At 33.1% G+C, this 25,506-nt stretch overlaps 2 protein-coding genes and 14 non-coding genes across 16 annotated transcripts; 13 read left to right on the top strand and 3 right to left on the bottom strand.

The window, feature by feature from the left end:
* The first annotated feature begins 1,632 nt into the window (after positions 1 to 1,632).
* PSEUBRA_006493 lies at positions 1,633 to 1,703 on the top strand. The gene has a single exon. It is a non-coding gene; the product is annotated as a tRNA-Gly (tRNA).
* Positions 1,704 to 2,411: 708 nt separating this feature from the next.
* On the top strand, positions 2,412 to 2,705 carry PSEUBRA_003862 (NADH:ubiquinone/plastoquinone oxidoreductase; the record flags this gene model as incomplete). Its single annotated transcript, XM_059465178.1, has 1 exon — positions 2,412 to 2,705. A coding segment is annotated over one exon (294 nt), but the record flags the coding sequence as incomplete, so codon positions are not given.
* A 1,596-nt stretch (positions 2,706 to 4,301) lies between these two features.
* PSEUBRA_006492 lies at positions 4,302 to 4,372 on the bottom strand. The gene has a single exon. It is a non-coding gene; the product is annotated as a tRNA-Met (tRNA).
* Positions 4,373 to 6,443: 2,071 nt separating this feature from the next.
* On the top strand, positions 6,444 to 6,514 carry PSEUBRA_006491. Its single transcript has one exon. It is a non-coding gene; the product is annotated as a tRNA-Glu (tRNA).
* Positions 6,515 to 6,569: 55 nt separating this feature from the next.
* On the top strand, positions 6,570 to 6,640 carry PSEUBRA_006490. The gene has a single exon. It is a non-coding gene; the product is annotated as a tRNA-Thr (tRNA).
* An 83-nt stretch (positions 6,641 to 6,723) lies between these two features.
* PSEUBRA_006489 lies at positions 6,724 to 6,794 on the top strand. The gene has a single exon. It is a non-coding gene; the product is annotated as a tRNA-Gln (tRNA).
* A 7-nt stretch (positions 6,795 to 6,801) lies between these two features.
* PSEUBRA_006488 lies at positions 6,802 to 6,875 on the bottom strand. The gene has a single exon. It is a non-coding gene; the product is annotated as a tRNA-Lys (tRNA).
* Positions 6,876 to 6,893: 18 nt separating this feature from the next.
* PSEUBRA_006487 lies at positions 6,894 to 6,982 on the top strand. Its single transcript has one exon. It is a non-coding gene; the product is annotated as a tRNA-Ser (tRNA).
* Positions 6,983 to 9,268: 2,286 nt separating this feature from the next.
* PSEUBRA_003861 (cytochrome c oxidase subunit I) lies at positions 9,269 to 9,844 on the top strand (the record flags this gene model as incomplete). Its single annotated transcript, XM_059465177.1, has 1 exon — positions 9,269 to 9,844. A coding segment is annotated over one exon (576 nt), but the record flags the coding sequence as incomplete, so codon positions are not given.
* Positions 9,845 to 11,939: 2,095 nt separating this feature from the next.
* On the top strand, positions 11,940 to 12,010 carry PSEUBRA_006486. Its single transcript has one exon. It is a non-coding gene; the product is annotated as a tRNA-Val (tRNA).
* Positions 12,011 to 14,686: 2,676 nt separating this feature from the next.
* On the top strand, positions 14,687 to 14,759 carry PSEUBRA_006485. The gene has a single exon. It is a non-coding gene; the product is annotated as a tRNA-Ala (tRNA).
* Positions 14,760 to 14,879: 120 nt separating this feature from the next.
* Positions 14,880 to 14,951, top strand: PSEUBRA_006484. The gene has a single exon. It is a non-coding gene; the product is annotated as a tRNA-Phe (tRNA).
* A 91-nt stretch (positions 14,952 to 15,042) lies between these two features.
* Positions 15,043 to 15,126, top strand: PSEUBRA_006483. Its single transcript has one exon. It is a non-coding gene; the product is annotated as a tRNA-Tyr (tRNA).
* A 369-nt stretch (positions 15,127 to 15,495) lies between these two features.
* PSEUBRA_006482 lies at positions 15,496 to 15,582 on the bottom strand. Its single transcript has one exon. It is a non-coding gene; the product is annotated as a tRNA-Ser (tRNA).
* A 1,783-nt stretch (positions 15,583 to 17,365) lies between these two features.
* Positions 17,366 to 17,437, top strand: PSEUBRA_006481. Its single transcript has one exon. It is a non-coding gene; the product is annotated as a tRNA-Ile (tRNA).
* Positions 17,438 to 23,770: 6,333 nt separating this feature from the next.
* PSEUBRA_006480 lies at positions 23,771 to 23,844 on the top strand. Its single transcript has one exon. It is a non-coding gene; the product is annotated as a tRNA-Asp (tRNA).
* The last annotated feature ends 1,662 nt before the right edge of the window (positions 23,845 to 25,506 follow it).

The following is a 25,506-nucleotide window of genomic DNA, read 5'->3' as shown; positions in this document are numbered from 1 at the left end:
ACACTATTTTATTAGCTGTGATAAAATAGAGTTAAATAAAAATACTTTCTCCTAGCTCCCCCAATAAAATAAATAGAATATTTATTTTATAGGGGGAGCAACTGGTAATTGTACCCATTTTTCTATTTATTATGCTTAATAGATCCCGCCGAGTTCTTCTTCTAATTTATAATTTTATATAATGTATAACTAAGTTTCACCAGAGATATGTTGTATTTTTAGGAAAAATAAGGCTAGAAAAATGTTGGGCTTATAAAGTGATATAATTCGTTTCTTATTGTGCGATTTTTTTTAATTAACTGTCCCTCTCCTGTTTTTTAATAAAAATCCTTTTTGAATTTAGTAGGACCGGAGAAAGATGGTTTACTAGCACAAAAAGTCATTTTATACATAGCACTTCTATCCCGCGCCTATAGCGCATTTACATAACAAAAATGAATACTATTATGCCAACAATCCCTAGTGTTTACCTAAAAAATAGTGGACGTCTACAACAGCCACAAATGCAAATGAATAATTATGGTGGCTACTCTTTTAGCAAACAATCTCCAGGACTAGGTTCAACTCTATCTGGAAATACATCGCTAAATAATAGTGCTATTTGTATCATTGATGCTTATTTTGGTACACTTAATAATACAACAAAAAAGAATATTACTTCAAATAATAATAACCTATCTACTTCTTCTTTTTTCATCAGTAAACCAAACTTCAGTCACACTAGTAGTAAAGTTACTATTCAATTCTTTTATTATACTGCCTCACCTAACGGCGTTCTTTCGTCAACACATGCATATAATAATAAAGTTACAACAGGATCTTTCCGTAAAGATTTTTCCGAACTAAGTACTACACTTGCCCAACTATATCAAAAAGAGGTAAATGTTATCGCTACTCGACTATATTATCCATACCTAAATAGTGATATCCTGAGCCAATATCTAGCTTATAATGCTCCTAGTAATACTTTTATGGATTTCCAAGAAGCTATTCTAACTAACCCTAGTCTACATAAAACAAATCTACCAGCACATGTTAGTGGAATTAAAGTACAAGTTTCAGGACGACTAGTAACCGAGACAGTAATCCCACGAATCACTGTTAAGTCTTACCTAATTGGTTCTTTCCAACGTACCGCTAATAACACAACACAAATTATTGACTATAGTAAATATACAACTAAAAATGAACTGGGTGCTTTTACTGTAAAAGTTTGGATCTGTCAACGATCTAGCTTAGTCTAACGGAACCAATATAGTAGATAAACCAAACCCTCACTAATATAAATTTAGGTTTCTTATTTCCTATTTTTCCCCTTTTACCTGCGCTGGTGCGCCGTCTGTCTATAAATAGCTGTTATTTGTAGGTCGTAATAAAATAATAAGTAAGTAGTAATCCGCCGCTTACTAAATTTATTACCACAATTTATAACAGCAACTTTAACTTTAAAAATCATTATATCTAAATTTATATCATTAGTGATTGCATAGGGTCTGTCCGTCTAACTGAAGGTAAACTATTTTTCTTATAACTTACACCAAAAATGATGTCCTTTTATTTATATAGGAATACACATTATAGTATAGTCTCCAAATATAGTTTACAGCTTTGCTATCTTGATTATATTAAAGAGCTAGTGTAGTTTAATGGTAAAACTTGGGACTTCCACTCTCACATTTTCGGTTCGATTCCGAATACTAGTATAATATGTATAAAAATTTAAGAATTATACCCTGTACTGCCATCTACTAAACTGTTTATCTGGTTTTAACACCTATCCATTATTTTAATAACAAGCAGATCTTACGTGTCTGTGGATAGTACTACTATTAAGTAGTCTGCTTAGTGAAGATAATAAAAATAGTACTGTTTCTTAGGTGAGCCCTTAGTAATGCTTTCAATTGGTCTAATTTCACTACTAGTAGCCATTCCTGTTTTCTCCTACCGAATTACCCCTAGTCTATTTAATCGAATTACATCTGTAGTTCTAATCTACTCTGCTCTACTGGCTTTTAATGGTCTACATATTGAGTCACTAGCTTCCGGAGTAGGTATCTACAGTGGACTATTCCATGTAACTACAGTATCAGTAGCTATCGAAGGATTTCTACTTTTCACAGGTGCTCTAATCCTACTAGGTTGGGGACCTGTTACAGATAAAACGATTGCACGACCAAATACAACAGTAGTTCCGACAATTAGTGAATATTCACTAATGATTCTTTTTACATCTATGGGTGCTACACTGCTACTAAGTAGTTCGGACCTAGTAAGTATGTATCTAAGTATTGAACTACAAAGTTTTGCTGTTTACATTCTAGCAACACTTTACCGAGATTCGGAGTCTGCAACTAGTGCTGGTCTTAAGTACTTTCTACTAGGTGGGCTATCTTCAGCTCTAATTCTACTAGGTACAGCACTAATTTATAGTTATACAGGTCTGACACAATTTGAAAGTATTTATACTCTAGTACAAGTAACAGGATCTACTTCTGCTGCTTATAGTGTTGCTTATAGTGGTGGTGTAACATGTGGACTACTTCTAATTGGTATTGGATTCCTATTTAAAGTAGCAGCTGCACCACTACACAACTGGGCACCTGATGTATATGATGGTGTACCAACTATCGTAACATCATGGCTAACAACAATGCCTAAGATTTCTATCTTTGTATTTCTTCTGGAACTACAATCTGGACTAGAAGGTAGTTTTGAATCACTAAGTCTTCTTCTTGGTGATGATACATCTATTAATATCTGGAAGAATCTACTACTTATTACTAGTGTTCTTAGCCTTATTATTGGTACAGTTGTTGGACTAAGTCAATACCGGATTAAACGACTTCTGGCATACAGTACAATTAGTCATGTTGGATTCCTACTACTAGCTCTAGCTATTAATACAGAAGAATCAATTGAATCATTCCTATTCTATCTAATTCAATACTCACTAACAAATGTAAATACATTCCTAATTCTTCTTGCATTCGGATACATTATGAGTACAAGTAAATCATATCTAGTATCAAATCGAGCTATTAATAAACAATCAATGAATAGTACAGATATTCAATTTATTGATCAACTTAAAGGTCAATTTAAAGAAAATCCTCTACTAGGACTAAGTCTAGCTCTTTGTCTATTCTCTATGGCAGGTATTCCACCGCTAATTGGATTCTTTGCAAAACAAATGGTTCTATACTCAAGTACTCACGGTGGTTACTACTTCCTATCTATTGTTGCTATTCTAGTAAGTGTTATTAGTGCTTCTTACTACCTAAAAATTATCCGAGTTATCTATTTCGATAGTCAAGATACTCAAACGGATGTAGTACATACAGATAATACTGTTAATTCATCAGATACTGTGACTACTCCCACAATTACAAATGTACATAGTCTACTAATTTCTGGTCTAACTATGATCATCGTACTATTTGTACTTCAACCATCAATCCTACTAAATAGCTGTCATATTCTAGCTCTATCTCTATTCTATTACTAATGAATACTATTACACTATTTTTTATTTTTATCCCTATTCTAGCAGTTATTCTTCTATTTGCTAACCTTCTACTAGCTGTACACCGACCTGATTCAGAAAAAGTAACACCGTACGAATGTGGATTCTCACCAGTGTATGGTCAAACACGTAATCCTTTTTCTATTCAATTTTATCTAGTTGGTATCCTATTTCTAGTATTTGATATTGAAATTCTTCTAACATATCCTTATGCAATGAATCTTTACCAAACAAGTACTTATGGATTCTGGATTTTTGTTATCTTCTTCCTAGTACTTACTATTGGATTTGTTTACGAGTTTGGTACTGGAGCCCTGTACTTCACAGATAAACGATCTTCAATTCAAAACACTAAGATCACTAACGAAAATAACCTCCCCCTTTTATCGAATTTTGATTCTTTTTTCTGCCCGTAGTTTCCTTGGTAAGGTGGATAATAGGTCAATATACAAAAAAGATTCCTTTTTTCAATCAGTTACAAAATCTATAGTTTTATTAGGGTTAGGTTATAAATTTCTTTATAACTTTTTTACTCCTATCAGATTTATAGAAATTTATCATAACCGTACATATTAATCAATTTCAATTTAAAGAGAGGTATATAATGTAATTCCCATTATTATTATATCGTATAACTACACCTTGATGTCGACTTATACCGGCCTAATAAAGTTTCTATAGAAATTTTATTAGAAGGTTACATTCAGCTTATTTATTAACCATTAGGTCACTTTCTTTTTTAACAAGGAATGTTATATGCAAGTTTTTTGTTAAATAGAGTACATTCCAGGATTCGAACACTGGTCTAGCAGGACATGAATCTGCTGTGCCACCTTTACACTAAAGTACTTTTATATATGTTTTGCTATTCTTATATTAACTTTATTTATACATCTCCAATAAAATATTCTATTTTATTGGAGAGGGGAATAAGGTATGGCGTGCAAAAAAGGAGGGGAAAATTAATTAATCGAGTGTCTTTTTATATACAGTAGTAATAAATTTTCTGCACTTATTATATTTTTTATTTTTCAATTAGCAGCTCAGAACAATACTATTTTAATTAATAGAGTAAAGTAGTCCTGATGTTGAGGCATGAACAGAATCAAGAATGATATTAGGGAAAATACCAAATAGTACAGCAACAAACAGAAGAGGTAGCAGAAGCATGAATTCTCGTCGAGTTAGATCTGTAGTGTAGTTTAGGTATTTACTCCATGCACCAAATGCAATCCGGTTGTATAGCCAAATTGAGTAAGCAGCACTTAGAACAATACCTGTACTTCCTAGTACAGCAAACACAGGGTTTCGTTGGAAGGCACCAGCTAGACATAGGAATTCTCCAGCCCAATTAGCACTTAGAGGTACAGCAGCATTAAAGATTGTAAATACAAAGAACATAATGGAGAATAGTGGCATATAAGCAGTCATACCTCGGTAGTATCGAATAGTTCGTGTATGGTATCGATCATATAGAACACCACCAACCAGGATAAATAGTGCTGGACTAACAACACCATGAGCAATACTTAGCAGCAGAGCTCCATCAATACCTTGAATAGTATTACTAAATAGTCCTAGTACTACAACGGCCATATGACCAATTGAAGAGTAAGCAACTAGAGCTTTGAAATCTGTTTGTCGTAGCGTAGCTAGTGATGCATAAATTAGAGTAATTACTGCAATAGTTTGCACTAGTGGAGAGAAGTATGATGTGGCATCCGGTAGGAATTGAATTAGAATACGCATATATCCATATGTAGCTAGTTTTAGAATTAGACCAGCTAGGATAACACTACCTGCTAGTGGTGCTTCAGCATGAGCTCGAGGTAGCCATACATAAAATGGTAGTAGTGGTGTTTTAATAGCCATACTAATAAATACAGCTAGCCATAGTAGTTTTTGTGACTCTAGATTAATTTCTGATAGTGATACCACTTGAAAATCTGTTGAACCTACATTGTAATAAATTACTAGGAATGCTAGTAGCATAAATAGTGAACCAAATAGTGTATAAAGGAACAGTAGAAAAGCAGCTCGTACTCGTGTTGCACTACCACCCCAAATACCAACAATTAGGAATAGAGGGATTAGCACACTTTCAAAGAATACATAAAATAGTAGGATATCTAGAACAACAAATACAGCAATAAGTAGTGTTTCTAGTACTAGAAAACACATTAGAAAGTATTTAAGTTGATCTTTAATGTTATCCCAGTTACTTAGAATACAAATTGGTGTAATAAATGTTGTTAGTAGGACAAAGTAAAGTGAAATACCATCTACTCCAATGTGCAGATGACAAAAATTTACTTGATTAAATTCTTGCGTAAATTGGTATTCACTAGTACTTGAATCAAATTGTCCCCATAGTACAATACTTAGAACAAAAGTAATTAGAGATGTTCCTAGTGCTAGGCGTTTCATTTGTGATTCTGATTGTGGAGTATTTCCTTGCATAGGTGCTAGCATTAGAGCACCAGCTAGAGGAATAAGTAGTAGTAGTGTTAGCATTTTTGTTATTTTTTTTTNTCCTAGTGCTAGGCGTTTCATTTGTGATTCTGATTGTGGAGTATTTCCTTGCATAGGTGCTAGCATTAGAGCACCAGCTAGAGGAATAAGTAGTAGTAGTGTTAGCATTTTTGTTATTTTTTTTTATTTCTATTTTTTTTTTTCTTATTATTCATGTCCTTCTTCTGTCTCCGTTACGAAAACAGGGGCAAACGCCCTCCTTATCTCTTTTATTCTTTTTTGCCCCTAATTTCGTAGAGTCTATTCTATTTTGTACATAGAATATTAGAATAGAAGCATAAGTACTACCTATACAATTATTAAAATATAACGAAATATATTTACTAGCCTCTCTTTTTTATTAAGATACTTAATATTATTTATCTATATATATATATATATAGGGATAGGTCTCTTAGTTTAAAGGTAAAACAGTAGATCTTCATTTTACTAATAGGAGTTCGATTCTCCTAGAGATCAGTATATTTATACAGATAATATGCAGATGAGGCTATTTGTATAATTATAAAAAAATGTCGACTTAGTTTAGTGGTAGAATAGGTAACTTGTAATTACTTGACACTAGTTCGATTCTAGTAGTCGGCAATATATAAAAAAGAAATAAATACAATCTTTTAATACAATACATAATGCGTTTCTATACTACACAAAAGCGATAAGTAGAAATGTAGGATGTCGTCTAAAGGAAAGACATCATTTTTTGGTAATGAGAATGGTTGTTCGATTCAACCCATCCTAGAAACATATAAAGATAGTAGGGCTCGAACCTACGACGTCGATATTAAAAGTATCGCACTCTAACCAACTGAGTTATACCTTCTTTATATAGGTTACTTATGGACAAACCGCTATTGGCGAGGTGTAGGCGATTGCTAATTGTCTGGAATATCAAAAACTTCCTTAGGAGTTCGAATCTCCTTTTGTCCGTGGTGAGTAATTATATACCTATATACAGGTATATCAAATTGATATATAGAAAACTTTTTTACTTACTTCTTTATTAAAAGTATTTATTATTACATTACGATTATTTATTTTATAAAGAATTATACTATAAACTATAATGAGAAAAAATAGAAATAAAAAAGGAAATAGACTAAGAGGGCTTACCACAGCTATTAGCTGTGGTACGATGGCTTTATTCAACAAATGCTAAAGACATTGGTACACTGTATCTAATTTTTGCAGTATTTGCAGCTATGATTGGAACAGCATTTTCAGTACTAATCCGAATGGAACTAGCAGCACCTGGTGTACAATACCTTAACGGAGACCACCAACTATATAACGTTATTATTACAGCTCACGCTTTTGTAATGATCTTCTTTATGGTTATGCCAGCAATGGTGGGTGGATTCGGTAATTACCTTGTACCTGTTATGATTGGTGCTCCTGATATGGCATTCCCTCGACTAAACAACATTTCATTCTGGCTACTACCTCCTTCACTAATTCTACTACTAGCTAGTGCTTTTGTAGAGCAAGGAGCAGGAACAGGATGGACAGTTAAAAGTAAGCTGTCCCAGATTATGATTCTGTTTGTGAGTTTTTATAATCTACTAAACATTACTCGATGCGGGAAACTCCTCTACTCGGAGATGAATACTCATTCCGTACTAAAATATATTGGTACCTGGCTACCTGATGCGAGCCGACGAAATGATGTAAAAAAGTCATCAACTTGGGGACAATCCGCTTGGATTCTATATAAAATTATTCTACCATCAGGTATTACTTCTACTAATCTGCTTGTAGGTCTACTATTTTATACTGTGTATAAAATCTGTATGTATCCTACAATTCTTTTCCATGTAGTATATAACAGTGTTAGTTTTAATAAGAATCCATCAGAGACTCAACGTAATGCATTTTCTAGTGGAATGGTTAATAATAGCACAAACTTTAAAGAATGGCTAGTTGGTATCACAGATGGAGACGGGACATTTTATTTTGCTAAGACTAAAAAAGGAATTTGAACATTTTCTTTCCAAATTGGCCAAAGTAATTATAATCTACGTCTTCTATATTATATTAAATCTATGCTTGGTGTTGGTTCTGTATCAACAACCGATGCTAAAGATAATACAGCACATTATCGTGTGCGTAATATTCAACATATTACTCAGTACATTCTACCTATTTTTGATGCATGTCCACTACTTACTAGTAAATATTTTAACTATGATCTTTTTAAGAAAGCTATCCTAATTATGAAAGACTCATCTCTATCTAACCAAGAAAAAGATGAAAAAATTTCTTATCTAAAAGCACAATCTCTACCCGACAATTATATTAGCCCTGCTTGGAATAATGTAAATAACAAAGTAACTTCTATTCTAGATGCTATGAATGTTATAACTAAAAGTTGGCTAATTGGGTTTACGGAAGCAGAAGGTAGCTTCTATATTGTAAAGAAAGGACCTCTTCGACTAGTTCATGCCTTTGAAATTACACAAAAACTGGATAAAATTGTTCTAGAAGCTATTGCATTTATTCTAGGTCTAAAAGTGACAACTAAAAAAACATATATGACTGTTGTAACAACAAATTCTAAATCAATTGAAAACATTATTATTTATTATTTTAAGACTATGAAAGGTATAAAAGCTCTTGAATATCGAATTTGGGCACGATCTTTTAATAAAAAAGCTTCTGGTGGTTTTGAATACATGACCCAAATTCAAAATCTTATGCGTAATATTCGAAGTATTCGACTAGATAAAAATTTTACTAAAAAATAATTTCATATTTACTCATAGTTATAAGCCCTCCTTATATATTTACTACTAAGAGGAAATGAAGGTATAGTCCAATCCAATATGAGAATATTGGCAATGAATTATTAGTAATCTATAGTAATTCATTATTTATGTTACCCTCCTCTATCAGGACTACAAAGTCACTCAGGAGGTTCAGTGGATCTAGCTATTTTTAGTCTACACCTATCAGGTATTTCATCAATGCTAGGAGCAATGAACTTTATTACTACAGTTCTTAATATGCGAAACCCAGGAATGACACTACATAAACTACCACTATTTGTTTGGGCTATCTTTGTTACAGCTATCCTACTGCTACTATCACTACCAGTACTAGCTGGAGCAATTACAATGCTACTAACAGACCGTAACTTTAACACATCATTCTATGACCCAGCAGGAGGTGGAGATCCTATTCTTTACCAACACCTATTCTGGTTCTTCGGACACCCAGAAGTTTATATTCTGATTATCCCTGGATTTGGAATGGTTAGTCACATCGTAAGTGCATTCTCAGGTAAACCAGTATTTGGATACCTAGGTATGGTTTATGCTATGTTCAGTATTGGAATTCTAGGATTCCTAGTATGGAGTCACCACATGTATGCTGTAGGACTTGATGTTGATACACGAGCTTACTTTACAGCTGCTACAATGATTATTGCTGTTCCAACAGGAATTAAAATTTTCTCATGGCTAGCTACACTATACGGTGGTTCACTACGAATCACTACACCTATGCTATTTGCTCTTGGATTTATTGCTCTATTTACAATTGGAGGTCTAACAGGAGTAATTCTAGCTAATGCTTCACTAGATGTTGCGCTACACGATACATACTACGTTGTTGCTCACTTCCACTATGTTCTATCAATGGGAGCTGTATTTGCTCTATTTGGAGCATTCTACTTCTGGACACCAAAAATCATTGGTAAAACATTTAATGAAAATCTAGGACGAATCCACTTCTGGACACTGTTTGTAGGGGTTAACCTAACATTCTTCCCACAACACTTCCTAGGACTAGGTGGTATGCCACGACGAATCCCTGATTACCCAGATGCATTCGCTGCATGGAATGCTATCAGTAGTTTCGGAAGTCTAGTATCAGTAGTTGCTACAGCACTATTCGGTTACATCATTTACGATATCCTTGTAAACGGTAAACCAGTAGATGCTAACCCATGGGCTGTGCCAGCATTCTTCCAATCAACACCAGAATTCTGGATGGAAAGCCACACAGCTTCTTCACTAGAATGGGCTCTAGAATCACCTACACCATTCCATAGTTTCAATATGCTACCTGTACAATCATAATTTATATTTTAATTATATAATAAAATGATAGGGTGCAATATGCACTCCCCTTTTCTTTATCGCCCAAGTAAATTACCTTTTTATTTTCTTGGCACATTTATTGTTTTCTATTTTCTAGTAGTTATAAAATCGAAGATTTTATTGGCTCTTCTAGAAAAATATACTTTTTGGACTCTATTAAATTGATTATTTAATGGTACAAAAATAGTACTAACAGTTTCAGTAGAGACTAAGCCTATACTATTAATAAAATGGAAATCTCCAACTATTTAATAAATTGGGAAAGCTATAGTCTACTAGTTTGAAACCATTTTATTGATTCATAAATAATGCCTCAACTACTACCTTTTTACTTCGTAAATCAAATCTCATTTGCATTCCTAGGACTATTCGTACTACTATTTGTATTTTCTAAATACATCCTACCAGCTTTTGTAGAACTATTTGTTTCACGAATGTACATCACTAAACTGTAATTAAATTATCTACCCGGCTAAAAAATTTTCTTAGAAATTTTTTTAGCCGGGTCGGTAAAAGAAAACCTTTTTTAGGATATCCGGAGACTTTAGTCTCCCCCCTCATAAAGCAGATAAATTCAATTCGTTAAAGATATAAAGTTAATAAATATACTATTTCTAGATAAAAATTATAAAAGTATACAATTTGTTTATAGGAATAAATAGAATATGTAAAAAAGAAATCTTTTTTTCTACTATACTAAGCATTTATTCGTAAATCATCGATGCTTACAAGACAGAACGAAAAGTCCTTTTATTTCTTCTTATTTTAGCTTATATTGTTCACTAGTGTTTTTATACTAAAATAGTCCAATTATTTTAGTAAGTTATATACTGTGTCGACTATATAATAAAAAAAAGTAACAATCCAATTAATATTATTTTATGCAATGGCATTCCTAATTCATTCACCACTAGAGCAATTTGAGGTAACTAGTCTTATTTCTCTAAACCTACCAGTACTTGGATACATTAATCTAAGTCTGACAAACCTAGGACTATATACAATTCTAACAGTATACCTAGTACTAGCACTTCACATTATGGGAAGTAACAACAAACAACTAATTCCAAGTCGATGGAGTATTGCACTAGAAAGTAGCTTTGCTTCAGTACACGGGCTAGTTAAATCACAAATTGGTGCAGCTAACGAAATGTACCTACCATTTATTTACTCACTATTCTTCTTTATCCTAATTGCAAACCTAAGTGGTAACGTACCATACGGATTTACAGTAGCAACATCAATTATGGTAAGTATCGGTCTAAGTATGACAATCTTTATTGGTGTTACAATTCTTGGTCTACGACTACACAAAGTACACTTCTTCTCATTCTTCGTTCCTTCAGGTACACCTCTAGGACTAGTACCTCTACTGGTACCTATTGAGCTGATTTCATACCTAGCACGAGCTTTTTCACTTGGAGTTCGGCTATTTGCCAACACAGTAGCGGGGCACACACTACTTAAAATCCTTTCAGGATTCCTAGCACCAATGTTCACATCAGGAGCTATTACAGCAGTTATTACTCTAATTCCATTCAGTATCTTTATCGCGCTAATTGGACTAGAACTTGCAGTTTCATTTATCCAAGCTTATGTATTCTGTATTCTAACAGCATCATACCTTAAAGATGCTATTGACCTACACTAAATAACTTAGTTTTAGCGATGTGCACAGCATCCCCCTTTTCATTTTCATTAGATACAGTTATATTTATAATATTTAGTTATTAAAGGTTTATGAAAATTCCTAAATAAGCTTTATATATATAGGTATACAAACACGTAAGGGTTTAGCTGAGTGGTTTAGCATCGATCTTACACATCGAGGACAGAGGTTCGATTCCTCTAATTCTTATTTAAATTAACAAATACACCACAATTATATATAATAATCTAGTTTTCATAGTATAACTAACCTGTATTATTAAAAAATATATAAATTTACGACATATAAAAATGGGATTTTATACTACTTTATAGGAAAGGACAACTTCCTTTTATTTAACGTGCTGCTTTCTCTTTTAAAGTTGGTTAACTTCTTTTTTTTAGCTAATCAATATAAAAGAGCTGCTTTATATATAGTATAAAGTTATTCTAAAATGCTTTTTTAGAATACTACTTTCTTACTATAGTTATTGATAATTATATAGTAATGATGTAGGGTTAGTAAAGCTATAATAATATATAATTAATTTTTACAATGTTTAATCTATTTCCATTTGCTACTACAGCAATTTTTAATGATGCACCACAACCTTGGCAACTAGGATTCCAAGATGGAGCATCACCAACACAAGAAGGAATTACCGAGCTACATGATTCTATCTTTTTCTACCTAGTAATTATTTGTTTTGGAGTACTATGGGTACTATCATCAGTTATTGTTAACTTTAATAGTAACAAATCACAACTAGTATACAAATACGCTAACCACGGAACTCTAATCGAGCTAATCTGGACAATTACACCTGCTCTAGTACTTATCGCTATTGCTTTCCCTAGTTTCAAACTACTTTACCTTATGGATGAGGTAATCAGTCCTTCTATGACAGTTAAAGTAGCAGGGCACCAATGGTACTGGTCATACGAGTACTCAGATTTCATTAATGAAGATGGAGAGTCAATTGAATTTGATTCATACATGGTTCCTGAAACAGATCTAGAAGATGGACAACTACGACTACTAGATGTAGATAACCGAGTAGTAGTACCAATCGATACACACATTCGATTTATCGTAACAGGAGCAGATGTTATTCATGATTTTGCAGTGCCATCACTAGGACTTAAAATCGATGCTGTACCAGGACGACTAAACCAAACATCAGTTCTAATTGAGCGAGAAGGAGTATTCTACGGACAATGTTCAGAAATTTGTGGAGTATACCACGGATTTATGCCTATTGCAGTTGAAGCTGTTACACCAGAGAAATACCTTGCATGGATTGATAGCCAAGCTTAGTTATCCCCTCCCCTTCTATTACAAAAAAATGAACCAAATGAAAATAAGTAAAAAAACCTTCTTATATTTTTCTATTATTATTAATTTGATATATAGTTAATTATTCCATTCTCTTGATTTAAACCTGTTTTATGTTTATTACTTTAATGGAAAAAATAAAATAGTAACTAAATATAGACTTATTAATGTGCGTATATTTATCCTAATAAATACAAATTAATAACGCAGTAAATTCGCATCTAAATAAAATGCTTTCAGTTCTATATAATCTACTAGAGATTCTAGTAGTACTTGTTCCTATCCTACTAAGTGTTGCTTTTATGACAGTAATTGAACGAAAAGTAATGGGATCAATGCAACGACGAATTGGACCTAATGTAGTTGGGTACTATGCTCTACTTCAACCATTCGCAGATGCTCTAAAACTAGTTATTAAGGAGCAAGTTATTCCATCACAAGCTACTAAAAGTCTATTTTTCCTAGCTCCTATGGTTACACTAATTTTTAGTCTACTAGGTTGGGGTGTAATCCCTCTAGGTCCCGGGCTAGCTCTTAGTGACTTCTCACTAGGTATTCTTTATTCACTGGCCCTTTCAAGTATTGGTGTATATGGAATCCTATTCGCTGGATGGTCAGCTAATTCTAAATATGCGTTCCTAGGTTCTCTACGGTCTACAGCTCAAATGATTAGTTACGAGCTAATTTATAGTGCTGCAGTTCTTGCTGTAATTCTACTTTGTGGTACATTCAATATTACAGAAATTATTGAAGCTCAACAAAGTGTATGGTATATCGTACCTCTACTACCTATTTTTATTCTATTTTTCATTTCAGCACTTGCTGAAACAAACCGTACACCATTCGATCTTCCTGAAGCTGAATCAGAGCTAGTTGCTGGTTTCATGACAGAGCACTCAGGTATGATCTTCGTATTCTTCTTCCTAGCTGAGTATGGAAGTATTGTTCTAATGTCTACTTTTACAGCTATCCTATTCCTTGGAGGATACAACATGTCACCTCAAGTACTATTTGCTGAAGATTCATTTATTAATCTACAAAGTATTGCTCTAGCTGTAAAAGCAGTTCTGATTATGTTCCTATTTGTATGGATCCGAGCTACGCTGCCTCGAATGCGGTACGATGGGCTTATGACGTTCTGTTGGACAGGTATGCTTCCTGTAGCCATTGCACTACTAATTCTAGTGCCTAGTCTACTTATTGCCTTTGATATTAGTCCATACTAATTACTTATTTGCTTAATTACTAGTAGTTATAAAATCTTCTATTTTTTAGCCCATAAAATCGAAGATTTTTGGCCCTGCTAGTGAGAAAACTCACTATATATTTATTATATTTTTTCCCCCGATCCCCGAAGGGGATAGGTGTTTTTTATTAATAAAAAAGATCAAGCTACAATTTCATTTTATAAATACTGTTAAACAGGACGTTTAGCTAAACCCGGTTTAGCTTTGTAAAAAAGACTGTTAACATTAACTAAATATTATCATATACAGTTAATTAGGACAATAAAGGTTTATAAAGGAATACAAATATTTTTAGTATCATATAGGGGGCATAGTATAGTTGGTCAGTATACTTCCTTTGCAAGGATGGGAGACAGGTTCGAGTCCTGTTGCCTCCAAAAATGGTTAATTAAATAGTTTCATTATCGTGGTGCTTACTTTATTTAATTTTACTAGTTGCTACACTGCAAACATTTATTATCATATAAAAACCCCAGACTATTACAAGAGATAGATGGGCCTCAATAGCTTAGATGGTAGAGCATAGAACTGAAGCTTCTAACGGATTGGTTCGATTCCAGTTTGAGGCATTTTATCGATAGGGTTCAAGCAGTCGGACCCAAGAATCTCTAGCTATTTCCTGCTCCCTGGAAGGGAGCCGGGGTGTATGTAAAAAACAAATGCAGATATGCTCTATTGGTTGGGGCGGTGCTCTGTAAAAGCATTGGCTGTATGCCGTGGTGAGTTCGAATCTCACATCTGCAATTAAAAAGTATCTAAATGAAACTGGCCTTTCATCCCTTACCACAGACTGATAAACATTATTATAATAACTAATTTATTATATTTATTAGAACTAGGTATTGAATTAAACTTAAGTTTTTGCAACACTAGACACTAAATTGAATTTAGTGTCTAGTTTTATATTAGAAAATACAAGAAGTTTATATTAAAAAGGAAATTTTCATTGGGACCATACTGACTTACGTCGTATTGAACCCAATACCTTCCCAACCGTCAATCTCTTTCGTTATATAATCTTCTAATTAGCTATTTATTTTAACTTAATCATAATAAGATCTAAGCTTTATATAGCTTTTTTATTATAACAATTTATAAAATAATATATGTATACGGACGCGGGGAGATTCGAACTCCCGGTTCTCGGGTGAGAACTCCTAGACTCAAGCCAGGTACATTAAACCACTCTGTCACACGTCCTTTTTCTATGTTATCTATTATACATAATAGATACTTAATTTAGCTATGATATATAAATATATTTCCTATATATAATTACTTGTATAGGAATCGGTAAGCGTAATTATAAATAAAAACATTTTGATCTATGTTTTCCTATTTTAATTTTCTTGCCTTATTAAGCAATCCTATTTTTTATTATCTAGCAATATAATAAATACATACCAGCTATTTTATAGCAAGATTTCCTAACTTTAATAAAAAACATTAATAAATTTATGCTAACTAATTCAAATCGTATAAACCTTATATAATGAGGTTTACTATCATTTATATATTATTACAAATTATTAGTATAGTAGTGGTATTGGTTTTTAATTATAATTAAATGTACCAGATTCTACGCTATGTATTTGTATGTTTATTTTTTATAGTAGTCGATATTATAAGTCGCTTTAGTTTTAACTAATAGTATTGTTATTGTTGAAATATTTATAGTAGCATACTGTAAATATAAATATAGGAAGTTTTAATACAATTACTTTATTACGTTGCATTTATATATATTATATATACATAATTTAGATGTACTACGGTAGTTTAAAGGTATATTATTGATATATGAAAAAAAACAATTTTTTACATAGAAATATTACTATTAATTTTCTATTTTAATATTTCTCCTATGGCGTGTTATTTATAATTCTACTTTATTACTGGAGAGGTCATTAGCGCTGTATCTAAACTAAATTCTTATAAAGATTGTAAATAATACGACAAAAAATAAACATCCCTTTTACAATATACACAAATTAACAATGAACACACAACTATCACGAACACAATTTCAATTTCAGCCATTTCATCTAGTTACACCTAGTCCATGGCCACTACTTACATCATTTGCACTTCTAATTCTTACTTCAGCTGCAGTAATGTATTTCAACGGTTATGCTAACCCTCTTGGAGGTTCAGGAGCTCTACTAGTAGGAATCGGGCTAGCAACAACAGTTGCAGCTATGGCTCTATGGTTCCGAGATGTGGTAGCAGAAGGAACATTCCTTGGAGACCATACAATTCTAGTACAAAAAGGAATTACAATGGGTGTTGCCCTATTTATTATCTCAGAGGTATTCTTCTTTATCTCTGTATTCTGGGCATTCTTTCACTCAAGTCTATCACCTACAGTAGAACTTGGAGCTCAATGGCCACCAGTTGGTATCGCAACAATTAATCCATTCGAACTACCTCTACTTAATACTATTCTACTACTATCATCAGGAGCTACAGTAACATACGCACACCACTCTGTAATTGAAGGTAACCGACGAGGAGCAATCCTAGGAACACTTATGACACTAATCTTTGCTGTTCTATTCACAATCTGTCAAGGAATCGAGTACGTAAATGCTGGATTTACTATTGCAGATGGAGTGTTTGGATCAACATTCTTCTTCTCAACAGGATTCCATGGTATCCACGTTATTATTGGAACACTATTCATCGCTGTGGCATTCTTCCGAATGCTTAGCTACCATCTAACAGACCACCACCACCTAGGATTTGAAGCATCAATTCTATACTGGCACTTTGTTGATGTTGTTTGGCTATTCCTATTCATCTCAGTATACTGGTGGGGAAGCTAATATAGATTTATCTATATCCCCTTTTTATCTTGTAAAGTGTTCGTCTTTGCGTGTCTAAGTGATTTTATCTACTTATATTTATATAAAAAAGATTTTTACTAAGGACTTCTTCATTTTTATTGTGTAATACTTCTATATAAGAATAGAAAACATATAAATTGTCCTTAATTCAACGGTTAGAATGTGTTTCCGATAAAGACATTATAGAGGTTCGATTCCTCTAGGACAAAATTATTAATTAGATAGGCAAAAATGTCATCTTACTTCTTATTATTCTTTTTATACACTACTGTAAAGAAAAAAGAAAATATCTAGAATAAAAGGATTTATATAGGAGTTGAGATAATTGAATCAAAAAGAGTAAATATATAAATTATAGTAGAAATAGTAATATACCATAGAGGCGTGTATATTTACAGAACAACATGAATAGAAATTCATGAATTATAATAGAAGTGTTCTACTTCTTTATCTATTCAGTAAATGAAAAATCTAATGAATAGATAAAAACCTTATCATAATATAAAGAAATCTTATACTATATTAAATGAAAGGTTTAAAAACTATATAGTTAATGCGACTACTTAAATCACATCCTATTCTAGGTCTAGCTAATAGTTACCTAGTTGATAGTCCACAACCTTCAAACCTTTCTTACATGTGGAACTTTGGATCACTACTGGGAGTTTGTCTAATTATCCAAATTCTTACAGGAGTATTCCTAGCTATGCATTATACACCTTCAGTTGATCTAGCATTTATTAGTGTTGAGCACATTATGCGAGATGTTAACTATGGATGGCTAATTCGATACCTACATGCTAATACAGCTTCATTCTTCTTCATCTTCGTATACCTTCACATTGGACGAGGACTATACTATGGATCATACAAATCACCACGAACACTACTATGGTCAATTGGAGTTATTATTCTAGTTCTAATGATGGCTATTGCCTTCCTTGGTTTTATTGGCCAAAAATGGATGTATATTTATAATGTCAACATAACTGATATTCAATCACTTTCTATTTCTACTGTTGTAACACATAATACGCGTCTTAAAAATATTCTTGATAAACATAATATTAAACCTGTTCTTCTATTTGAAAATCTTACGAATTCAGATACTAAGAAAATAGCTTATCGATCCCTTAAACCCTTTTCAGGTATTTATATGATTGTTAACCTAGTTACTGGAAAATATTATGTAGGTAGTGCTGTAACAGGTAACCTCTATATGCGTTTTCATAAGCATCTATTTTATTTTGCAGGAAATAAACGAGTTGCTAACGCTGTTAATAAATATGGACTATCTGAATTTGCATTTCTAGTACTAGAGATTGTACCTCAAAAGGATAAAATAGACAGTACACTACTTCTTAATCGAGAAGATCATTATCTAGAGACACTAAAACCGGAATATAATATTGCGCCACTGGCTAGTAATAGTCTTGGATGGAAACATTCTGAAGAATCTCTAGCAAAGATGCGTGAAAACTATTCAGAGGACCGACGACAACAAGTTGGAAATATTAACAAAGGAAAATCACTTTCCCTAGAGACACGTGAGCTTATTCGTAAATCAGCACTACTTCGGGAGAGTATGTCCATTGAAACTCGAATGAAATGTGCTGTAAATGTTCGACCTGTTATTATCACAAATCTAGATGGTTCTAATGCTATGAATTTTGTAAGCATGAAAGAAGCAAGTATTGCTATTTCATGTAATGAAAAAACAATTCGGCGTGCTCTAAATGGAGATGGAATTGTTAAAAAGAACTATATTGTTAAAGAAATGAAAGATATTATTGAAGAATAAGTTAAATTGATATACTGCAAAGTTTTATATAAAATACATTTATAGTCCTATTGTATTCCCCTTTAAAATCTGTATAGAGAATAGGGTAAATAACAATAGAATACCTCGACAGGGGTATTGGAGATAGTATTATCTCTGGCAATGCGAGTGAAAACGGTCAACGGAAGTTATCACATTTCAAGACCGTCGGTTGTATACACGATCGCGACAGACTGGGTCACTTGTGGGTACCTGAAATGGTGCCTAATGTACAGTCGGATATCTAAAGTAGTTAACTGTACTACTTTTCAAGGCCTAAAATGATATAAATAATAGTAATATGATTATTTATTGATTAGGTACAACTACTATTTGTTGTGATATCAGATAATAAATAGATAGAGATATTGTATGTTCTACCATACGGACAAATGAGTCTATGGGGAGCTACAGTTATTACTAACCTTCTAAGTGCTATCCCTTGGATTGGACAAGATTTCGTTGAATTTGAAAAACTACTACTATTTATTATAACACTTTCTATTTTTTATTACTTTATTACTAAATTTAATTACAACTACAATATGGGTACAATCGGAAAAGTAAATGAATCTGCTCTACGAGGACAAAAATCTCGTACAGATCAAGATAAACAAGATTTTCTATCTTTTGTTTCCTACGATTTTATAAGTATGTTTATAGGTCTCATTGATGGTGATGGTTATATCGCTATTACTAAAATTGGCCTGGATAACATTCGAATAGAACTAGTTCTAAGTGTAGATATTAGAGATCTTAAACTTCTACAACATATTAAGAGTGTACTAAATATTGGACGTATCCATGAGTACCCTAATATTAATACTGCAAAGCTAATTATTGGTAAAGTAGACCTACAAGAAGTACTTTTTCCACTAATTATTCATTACAAACTTTTTTTTTCTTACCGAAACACGGCGAAAACAGTTTAATCTTTGTATGTACCTTCTAGAAAATAACATTACTAAATTCAGTTCTATTCCTACTCTTGGTAGTATCAAAGACCTGTTTAGTCTTCCTGAATCTAGTATTGGATATGTAAATCTACCTTTCTTTAAAAATTGGATCGTTGGATTTACTATTGCAGAAGGATCTTTCTACATTAAGAACAGTGGAGAACATTTCTTTTCTCTACGACAACGTTCTCATTCAACACTATTTGAAGCATTCAAACTAGTGTTTAAAACAAATCGTAAAATTGAAGATGATGGTAAACATATAAAATTTAGTGTATCTTCAACTAAAGATCTACTGAATGTTATTGCATTTTTCAGTAATAGTGGACTCTATAGTCTACAAGGACTAAAGGCCAACCAATATAATGTTTGGCTAACTAGTCTTAAACAAAATAATAAAAAATTTTCGTTATAATAAACTAATAGTAATAAAGTTCCCTTATATCGTGAGATATATTGAACAATCGGGTGAATTGCAAGAAACTCTTCGTGTATCCCCTTCGTTAGTAGTTACTTTATATAAACAATATTTTAGTAACACTAGTTTAGATACAAAAGACAATTTGCAGCGAAGCTATTACCAGCACTATATTTTCTATATTCTAATAGTGAAGTATAAAGGTAATAGAACGTTCAACGACTAATCGGTGAGTTGTGCTAACAATAATCCGGACACGAGCGCCCGACATCTATATATTTTTATTAATAGATGATGACATAGTCTAAGCTTATTAGAAATAATAAGAATATACAATTAAATGTTGTATAGATAATAAAACTGTTGTTTGGGGAGGATTCTCAGTTAATAACGCAACACTGAACCGATTCTTCTCACTACACTACCTTCTACCATTTGTACTATCAGCTCTAGCTGCTATGCATCTACTAGCTCTACACGAGCACGGAAGTAGTAACCCACTAGGAGTTTCAGGTAACACAGATCGACTACCATTCCACCCTTACTTCACATTTAAAGATCTAGTTACAATCTTTGTATTCCTACTGGCTCTATCTCTATTTGTATTCTACATGCCAAATGCAATGGGACACTCAGATAACTATATTCCAGCTAACCCAATGCAAACACCAGCGTCAATTGTTCCAGAGTGGTACCTACTACCATTCTATGCAATTCTACGATCAATTCCTAATAAACTACTAGGAGTTATTGCTATGTTTATGTCACTTCTAATTCTTCTAGGAATGCCTATTCTAGATACATCACGAATCCGAGGTAGTCAATTCCGACCACTAATGCGATTCTCATTCTGGACATTCGTTGCTTGTTTCTTTATCCTGATGTTTATCGGTAGTCAACATGTTGAAAGTCCATATGTTGAAATCGGTGCTGCAGCTACTGCTTACTACTTTGCTTGGTTCCTAGTAGTAGTACCAGCAATCGGTATTATTGAAAACACACTAATGGATATCGCTCTAGCTGAAGGAACATCATCAGAAGTTGTTTCACAAAAAACACCAACACCACTACTGCGAAGTGTTGTATAATACATTGTGTTATATACTTCCCCTTTTCTGTTAATACGATCCAGTTATAAGAAATTTTTGGATAGATAAAAGTATTTGTTGTGCTTCTGTTCAGCCATTTCTTTCTTTTTTATATATTATATAAAAAAGAAAAATACAGCATAAGAAATATATAGGAAGAATTTGGGGTATGATAGGCTAAATAGAATTATATATAAAATCTATTATATATTAGTATTTATATATCTTTATAAAGGTATAGATAAGAATGATCACTGATAAAGTGTATCCAATAAATAGTAATTAATAAAAAAAAAGAAATTCTTTTTTAAAATCATATTAATTATTATGAGATGCGTTTTAAATTATGCTGCCGCCTCCTTATAAAATTTATATAGAGATTTTATAAGGCCGGTATAATAGGTATAATAGTAAACGCTTAGTAATTGTTTAATCGTGGCAAAGTTAGAACGTTATCTGGTAGTTTTACTCATGCAAGTCGAATGGTATTTTAAAATATCATGGCGTACAGGCGAGGATAAATAAGTACATACCTTTAGTAGATGATAGAAACATCTAATAGTTATTAGATCTTATTATTACTGCGTTTGTAATAAGATCAAGATTTAATAATAATAAAGGAATTTTTCCGACTAAAGATTGGCTTTATATCTAGCAGGTAGTTGGAGTGGTAAAGGCGCTCCAAGCCTATGACGGATAGGAAATAGCGAAAGCTTCAATTCCCGCAATTGGTTTGAGAATAGCCGATCGTGTCTTTAAGACATGCTGCAGAGGAGGATCTTGGGCAATGCTCGAAAGAGTGACCCAGCTAACCAGAACTCGAAAGAGTGTCGTAAGGGAGGATAATGACGTTACCTTACTAATAGTCCAATCTAAGTCTCGTGCCAGCAGACGCGGTTATACGAACTGGGCAAACGTTTAATAAATGAATAGGTATTAAGGATCCGTAGGCGGTTTCTGATAAAGAAACTAGAATCTAATAGAGGATAGTGGAATGCTAGGAGGAGGGATGATATCCATTGATATCTAGTGGAACACTAAAGGCGAAAGCAGCTATCCAGCTAAAGATTGACGCTCAGGGATGAAAGTCTGGGGAGCAAAACAGATTAGATACCTGTGTAGTCCAGACCGTAAACTATTTACATTTCTTATTTGGCTTAAATAAAATATTCATTATTTGGAAGCGCGAAACGCGAAGCGCAAGAAAATAAAATGCTTTTATTTGTTATGTCAGATAAGCAGCAAACCGCTGTATGTGTAACACCTTGTAAGTACAGTCCCACGACCGAAAGCAAAAAGATTAGACCATCCTAAAGACCCGGAGTGGAGCATGTTGTTTAATACGATAATCCGCGTAGAACCTTACCTCTCCTTGAATGGCTTACATAACTTTCTTTGTAAGATCACAGGCGTTGCATGGCTGTCGGCAGTTCGTGTCGTAAGATGTCAGGTTGAGTCCGCCAACGAACGCAATCCCTATAAAAAGTTGTTATCAGTTATTATACTTTACTTTTTATTTGCATTCAATAAGAAGCATTTTGGGAATACGACAAGCCTTCATGACCCTTATGGAGTATGGGCTACAGACGTGCTACTTGAACCTAACAAACTGATGCAATACCGTAAGGTAGAGCTAACCAGTAAAATATGGTGATACTAGGATCGTAGTCTGAAATTCGATTACGTGAATCAGGAATTCCGAGTAATCGTTGATAAGTACGCAACGGTGAACTTTTACATTTGGGAGATACTAACCGTCTATCAAGTGTTGGTCGTTTATCAAGCTATGAACTAGTGTTTACTTTGATCTTCTAAATGGAGTATCCAATCTATTTACTACTACTTTATTTATTTAGTAATTGTATATAGATAAGTATTCTTTTCAAGTATTACTTATACTCTGTCTAGAGTTTCTATAGCGAACACATGGAATAGTTTAGAACTCCTAACGCTAAGTTATAGCAAGGTAGCCGTAAGGGAACTTGTGGCTGATGGATACTATTCAATTATCCCCTTTTCCTTTTTTTCGGATAAAATGGACGAAGATGAACGTTCAGAGAAAAATAGGCTATTATAAAATCTTCGAGGCCTAATAAAATCGAAGATGGTGTTTTTTTAACACCTGCCGCCGCCTAATAAAATCTTCGATTTTATTAGGCAACTAATAAAATTTATGTAATAAATTTTATAATAACTTTTAAATCTTGGATTTAAGTAGAAAGGTTCATAATAAAATGAAATGACTATCGTCCACTTCGTTAGGGAATCTAGCATAATTGGTTAATGTCCTAAATTGTCAGTTTAGATGATGCCCGTTCGAATCGGGTGATTCTCGTATTTTGTATTGTATTTATTTATCACAAAAAGCATTCTAATTTATGTATACTGTAATATAACCCTATAAAAAAATTTTTTTTTATAGGGGTATTACTTTATAATATAACAGACATTTGTATAAAGTACGCATAGCTAAAATTAGCTATAACTAAAATAGATATTCTCTATAAAACTATGTTAACATAGCTTTTCAGTCAATGATTACCCTCATTTTAATCTAATAAGATTATAGTATAATCATTTTTATACTAAAGGCATTTTATTTAGTAAATTATGTCACTGTTTCAAGGTCCTTAAGGAAGCCAGATATACTGGCACTATATGAAATGAATCTATCAGTAATTCTATTTCTAATTGGTATTCTAGGATTTGTTCTTAATCGAAAAAACATTATTCTTATGCTAATTTCAATTGAAGTAATGCTACTAGCAGTAACACTACTGGTGCTAGTAAGCTGTTACAGTTTCGATGACATTCTTGGTCAGACATATAGTATTTACATTATTGCAATTGCAGGTGCTGAATCTGCAATTGGTCTAGGAATTCTAGTAGCTTACTACCGACTACGAGGAAATATTAGTCTACGACAATAATGTATCTATCACTTCTTCTTCTACCAATGTTTGGATCTGCTGTTGCAGGTCTACTAGGACGAAAAATTGGAGTAACAGGAGCACACCTTATTACGTGTTCTTGTCTAATTACATCAGCTATTCTAGCTATTGTTGCGTTCTATGAAGTTGGGCTATGTAATAGTCCTGTATCAATTAATCTAATTAGTTGGATTGATTCAGAACTAATGGATGTTTCTTGGGGATTTATGTTTGATAGTCTAACAGTATCAATGCTACTACCGGTTCTAGTAGTTTCTAGCCTTGTACATATCTTTTCTGTAGATTATATGAGTGCTGATCCACACAACCAACGATTCTTTGCATACCTAAGTATGTTTACTTTCTTTATGCTAGTACTAGTAACTGGAGATAACTACCTAATTATGTTTGTAGGTTGGGAAGGAATCGGTATTTCTTCATATCTGCTAATTAACTTCTGGTTTACACGAATCCAAGCTAATAAAAGTGCTATTAAAGCTCTAGTAGTAAATCGTGTTGGTGATATGTTTCTATCAATTGGATTCTTCGCTATCTTCTTTGTATTTGGTAATCTTGACTATAGTACAGTGTTCAGTATTGCACCTTTCATTAATGAAACAATCATTACTATCATTGGTCTGCTACTACTTCTGGCAGCTATGGGTAAAAGTGCTCAACTAGGTCTACATACATGGCTTCCAGATGCTATGGAAGGACCTACACCTGTTAGTGCTCTAATTCATGCTGCTACACTAGTTACTGCAGGAGTATACCTACTACTACGATCATCACCGATTATTGAATATGGTCCGACAACACTTATTGTTATTACTTGGGTTGGTGCTCTTACAGCCTTTTTTGCTGCATCAACAGGTCTACTACAAAATGATCTAAAACGAGTTATTGCTTACAGTACATGTTCACAAATGGGTTACCTATTTATGGCTTGTGGTCTAAGTCAATATAACGTTGCACTATTTCACCTTGTAAACCATGCTTTCTTTAAAGCTCTACTATTCCTAGCAGCTGGTGCTGTACTACATGCTACATATGATCAACAAGATCAA

The sequence above is a fragment of the Kalmanozyma brasiliensis genome (assembly GCF_000497045.1).
Source record: "Kalmanozyma brasiliensis GHG001 unplaced genomic scaffold PSEUBRA_SCAF26, whole genome shotgun sequence".
In the NCBI taxonomy this organism is placed as follows: domain Eukaryota; kingdom Fungi; phylum Basidiomycota; class Ustilaginomycetes; order Ustilaginales; genus Kalmanozyma; species Kalmanozyma brasiliensis.
Note: the sequence above shows the minus strand (reverse complement) of the source record. Positions and strands in the feature narration are given on the sequence as shown.